This window comes from Polistes canadensis, unplaced genomic scaffold (assembly GCF_001313835.1).
Source record: "Polistes canadensis isolate GaletaPanama2010 unplaced genomic scaffold, ASM131383v1 scaffold_67, whole genome shotgun sequence".
Lineage (NCBI taxonomy): Eukaryota > Metazoa > Arthropoda > Insecta > Hymenoptera > Vespidae > Polistes > Polistes canadensis.
This window is the reverse complement of record NW_014569614.1, coordinates 668,698-674,772: the sequence shown is the minus strand read 5'-3', so window position 1 is coordinate 674,772 and position 6,075 is coordinate 668,698. Positions and strand designations below refer to the sequence as shown.

General features: G+C 32.0%; 1 protein-coding gene across 1 annotated transcript in view; it reads left to right on the top strand.

Annotated features, from left to right (window-relative positions):
* The window catches only part of LOC106786172 (polypyrimidine tract-binding protein 1), a gene marked incomplete at its 5' end in the record, with an annotated part of 91,118 nt that overhangs the window by 73,127 nt on the left and 11,916 nt on the right, over nt 1–6,075 (top strand). Inside the window, 2 exon segments of the mRNA XM_014747282.1 lie at nt 1,762–1,835; nt 3,614–3,725. Of these exon segments, the coding sequence (XP_014602768.1) occupies nt 1,762–1,835; nt 3,614–3,725 (186 nt within the window).

Below are 6,075 nucleotides of genomic sequence, written 5' to 3'. Positions count from 1 at the left end.
GTGACACAATTAATTCTTATATTAATTTCATTATAAAATTGTGAAGAATACTTACATTTTTTTTTTTTTTCTTCTATAAATACATTTTTATATTTGTGTTCGTACACATTAGTATGTACATTTTTTTTTATTCTAGATGAGACAAAATAATGCCAAAAAAAATAAATATATATATGGTTTCAGCGTACATAAACTTTTCCGATAGATATAGATGAGTTGTTTAAATCCCCACGATTGAATCTAAATAAATACGTGTAAGCACATTTGTAAATCTTTCTAAAGAAATTCCTCTTTGTCACGACTCCGACAAGCATTTAGTTTGTTTTTTCTTTTTTGTTTCATTTTTTCTTTTTTTTTTAAATTCGTCTCGTTCGTTTATTCGAGAATCGATCTAGATCAGGTGGATTTTACAATTGGCTTGTTACAAGCTCTTTTTAATCCTTTCATCGTTAAATTCTCTCTATCTCTCTCTCTCTCTTTTGTATTTTTTTTTCTTCTTCTTCTTTTGATTTCCGATAGATTTTAGACTTTTTTCCCCTTCTATTTTTACCAGATATTTATTTTCTTCTTGTTTTAGTTTCCTTTTCTATTTTTTTTTTAATGTTTTATGAAGACCATAATTTGAAACGAAAAATGGACCTTAAATAAATATCTCGTGTTGTCTATTATACTGGTGTAATTTTTGTTCTTTTGAGATTTTGTTATGTTTATTTGTCTTAATTTTTCAAAAATTATAAATGCAGCTGTTAATATTTGATTTTGTCTTTAAATATTATTCTAATAGTTTATTACTAAATCTACAATTTCACGTGACAATAATATTAATTTAACGGGTCGCAACAATAAGACATCCAATTTTTGCGACGACAAAAATCATAATATACAGTGTTGCAGTAATAAAATGCAACGAATTTATTCACGAGTGAATACGTACAACTATAAGTAGTAAAAATATAATACTAGTCAGGCAGATAGTAATAAAGAAAAAATTAAATATCAAGATTTTGTTGAATAAAATTTATTTTTTCTCTTGCAACACACACACACACACACACATATATATTATAATTTAATTATTTTCATTGTTTCTATTTAATCTTAAATATTACAATTCACTTGTGTGTGTACGCGCGTGTCTAAACCAACTATAAGTAGTAGAAGTACGGTATTAGTCAGACATCTCGTAGGTAAAAGGGAAAAAAATCAATGATAAGACTTTTACGAATGAAAAGTTTTAGTCTTTCTCACTTAATGCGTTTGTAATTCCTCTATTTCGATCGTCTCTATTTAATATGTAACACGAGAAATGCTTTAGAGAATGTGATATTCTATATTCAACAAAATAAGATAGTAAATACGAGAGAAAGAGAGAGAGAGAGAGCTAACGTTACATTTAACAACACACGTATTTACAACACAGGTATATATGCACCACGAGTAAACCAATCCTCCTTTTCATCGTTTTTGCTTCTTCCAAGAGAAACGTCGGATGTTTTACTACTACATATATCTAATATACTTGTATATACATATATATATGTATATGTAACGAAACGTATAATGAAGATACTAATGAGAAACGAAGGAATATATCTACGGAAACATGCATTTATACTGCTAACAATATTTTTTCCTAAAATCATTCTTAATCAAAATTTATAAAATACATTTCTATATCGATTCGTCTTATTTTTTTTTTCTTTTCTTTTTTCTATTTATTCATATTATTTATTAACTTTTGTTTCTGTCTTTCTGCTTCAGGTTCCTTCCAAGCTCTGATACAATATGCAGACATGGTTGCAGCGCAGACTGCTAAATTCGTAAGTATCCAATCGATTTTTCCATTATTCTTCTTTCTCTCTTAATGTTTCTTACTTTCTTTCTTTTTTTTTTTTTTTTTTTTTTTACTATTAATAATTTTATTATTAAAGAACAAAATTCCAATGATGTTTAATCTACTTTTCTAATTAATTAAAACCCTATCATCATCATCATTATCTATGAATGATATAATAACATACGATATAAAAATAAAAATCCATGTGAAATCTCTTGTAAATTCTCACCCCCTCTTCCTCTTCCTCTCTCTCTCTCTCTCTCTCTCTCTCTCTCTTCCCCTTACTCTTCCATAGGGACTTAACAAAGAAACCTTTGGGAAGCGATCAAAGCGAAAATTAATTCACTCGATGTGCGTTTTGCCACGACCATTGTACTTCATCCTATCATTCCCTTCTCTTCTTCCTCCCCCTGTCCCCTGCCCCCCTGCCCCTCCACCCCCCATGGTTCTCGTAGTCGTCTGTTATCTCTCTCTTTCACTCTCTATTAGCAGGGAAACTAAATTCCTATCGTATTGGTGTATTTATGTATTTGTGTGTGAATGTGATTGTGTGTGTGTGTGTGTGTGTGTGTCGTCTCCGGTTTAGTTATTACGGTACTAGTAGTAAAGGCATGAAATGGAGGTCTACGGACGGTCGATTCCAAGAGTTAATCTACTTTGCTCGCGAACCTAACTTTGTACTGTAGGAAAAGTATTCGGTTTTCCCGGTCACCGGAACCCAGAAGCAGGGAGGAGAGAAGCACGCTCGCAAATCCGCGTACGACGTTCAAAGAGAAAATTATTAACTTCGGTTACGTTTCATCGGGATATATATATATATGTGTGTGTTAGTGTATTGCATATATATATATATATATGTATATGTATATATATATATATAGAAAGGTTTTACAGTAGAAAGGATACGAAGGAACGTTACGTTTCGATGTATAAAGTTAATTTAAAAGTAGACTTCGCGCTTATATAAAGCAATGTGTAATAATACTTAAGATTCTTGTTGTAGTCCAATTATAACTTAATTAATTAATTAAAGCTCTTTAGTCGCTGGGATATTTATGATTCGAACGAAAAGTCTAATGTTACCGAGAAAACATTCTCCATCTTTATATCTTTCTCTTTCTATATATATATATATATATGTATATGTATATAAATATATATCATAAGTCTTTAGGGTGACGTTTAAATGAATTTCCTTTTTATGGTTTTAAATTCAACTCTAATTTAAACAACATCCGATTAAATGTTGATATAATGATATAATGATTGACGTAATGAGCAATAAAAACTCGGTCCAAACATTTAATATAATATATATATATGTGTGTGTGTGTATATCTCTCTGTGTTTATTTAATATCATTAACACGACAAATATAAGAGAAATAATTTTGTTTTTCTCAATGACGACGACGACGATGACGATTAACGAATTCGTCTAACGAATAATTAAAAAAAAAAGAAATAAGAATAATACTAATGAGGTAATTAAATCTAATAAGGATTTAAATTAGAAAAAATTAAAATTTGACGATGGGGTTCGGAGTATAACAATAACTAAATATTAAATCGTACAATTCGTTATTATTCCCCTTATTGAATAGATTAGAAAAGAATAGAAGAAAAATAAACTGGAGAGAAAGAGAGAGAGAATGCTTTTTGTTGAGTTTAAAATAAAAAAAAGAAATGTGTCGACGTGTTTGTGTTAATCGTTCGAGGAACAGTGTTCTCTGAGTACGACAGATAAATAGAACCACTGGGATTGTTTCGAACCTAGGAACCTAGGGTTGTAACAGTATTAGTAATAGCATTGATGGTAGCGATTATGGTAGTAGTGATAGTTAATACTGTTGGTAATAATAATAGTAATAGTAACAATAATAGTATTGGTGAGTGATGGTGATGGAAAGGGGTAGTTAGTGATCTTCGTAGAACTGATGGGGTGTTCATAATGATGGTGGTGGTTGGTATTAGTAATGATCGTGGTTGTGTTATGTTCATAGTAATGGTGTTTTAGTAAGAATGATGCTTTTGATGATGCTAGTAATAATAATCAAAGTAACATTTGTAATGAAATTTTTGTTCTCTATTTTCTATCAAGCTTTATACATACATACATACATACATACATACATACATACATACATATATACAGAATAAGAGAAGAAAAAAAAAGAAACAAAGGATATAAAAAGTAGAAAAGAATCTCGTAGCGAAGATAGGAGGGGGGAAAAAAGTAAAAGAATAAAAAAAGAAAAGGAGGAGAGGGGAGGGGAGGAGAGGAGAGGGTAGTCCGACAAAATTCAAAAATATTCCCTTTTATTACTTAAAACTCGATTGAATGCTAAGTTAGCTCTCTCTTCCTCATCCTCATCCTCGTCATGGTGGAATACGCAAGATAAATTGGATTAACTTTAACGACCAACGACGACAACGAGGAATAAAGGTACCACCATACCAGGTAACCTTCTGTCTCGTTCTTTTGCATCCTTCTTCCATTCCCATCACTCGCAAAAGGAGACTGTGATTTCCATTTAATCCTTCGTTTAACGTTCTCGTTCGTTTGACTTCATTCTTCGGGGTATGGCACACAATACAACAACCATGTGAAATCACTTTTGCAAAGAACTTTTTTTTCTCCCCCCACCCCACCCCTACCACCATAATGACACAAAAAATTCATTCGTGGAAAATATTAAATTTATAATGTTATAACATTTTGTAACCATAAGTTTATGCATATGTACCGTGTATGTATATGGTGTGACAAGAACATACACTCGATTAAAGTTACCCTGGCACGCTAATTATGTGCGAAATTCATTAACCCGGGTAAATAACAGAAGCCAAGTATGTACATTATACGTACCATGCGTGTGTTAATGTATATACTATACGTGATATTGTATATGTGTGGGTATTATGTGAATATGTATTATCGAGGACCACCATGCACGTGCGATTATGTATATTCGTACATAATATACTGTCTTGTAACAATGAACACATTGCTAGGAATCATGTATGCATGGGATAAACAAATAATCCCTTGTAGACACATTCTCTATCTCTCTCTCACTCTAACACCACTCACTCCTTTGTCCCTCCACCCACGTTCCTAGGTATTTAGAGTGTCGTATGGAAAATCGTTTACGTTAAAATCATTTTCTTTCTTTCTAATTAATTCGAATTTTGGATGATATCGTTGAGATAAATTGATGAATAACAATTGAGATCATCATTCAATTAATCAATATTTAAGAAATATATTATTGAATAATTTATAGAAAAGAGAAATTATTGAAAATATCGCGAGAAAAATTATACATGGGGAGAATAATAAACGTAACGTTTCAAAATAACTCGTAAAAATATATATATATATATATATAGATTGCATGGAAAGAAAAAAAATGTTTCCTTCATAGTTAAACAATATTATATTGTAATTGTGGTTGTATAACGAATCGATGATTATAATCATCGTTAATTATTTCAACGAATTATTCGGAAAATAAATGTACACCACCCATGTGTTGGATGATTTCGCGTCATCCGTCGGACCATCAGCAGCAACGCATATTATAAATCTGGATAACGCGTGGATTGGATCAACGGCCTTGATCATCGTACTACCAACCTACTACATCAACAGCAGCAACAGCAGCAGCAACGTTATATTCCATATTCAAAACCCCATCATAATGCTACTAGCCAAGCCAACAACCATTGGCTATAGTTGTTGGTGGTTACTGCTGTTAGTGATGGTGGTTCGTCGTCGTCATCGTGTTCCTTTCACCATTTTCTCTTCTATCATTTTTATCCCCATACACACGCACACACATACCTCTGCATCATATACAACACACGTATCTACAACATTTCGTTCTCTTTCACTCCGTCAAGCCTATCATAATTCTGTACGGATTTTACGTGATATCATCATCTCCTCTTCTTCTTCTTCCTCTTCGTCCTCCCCCTCCCCCTCCTCCTCCACCTCCTCCTCTTCCACTTCTTTCTCCTCTTTTCCTCTCATTCGAGCAATAACCAACGAACCAACGATGCGAACGATTTTAATGATCGACGAATAAAATATATCTAACGATAGTTTGGACACTTGCAGATATATTTGAGGAATAAAAAAAAAAAAAGAAAAATAGAAATATTACGTAAAGTTAAAGTACATAGGAGCAAAATTGGTTGGTTAAGGGCTATGATGAATTTGGATCCCACAAAGAT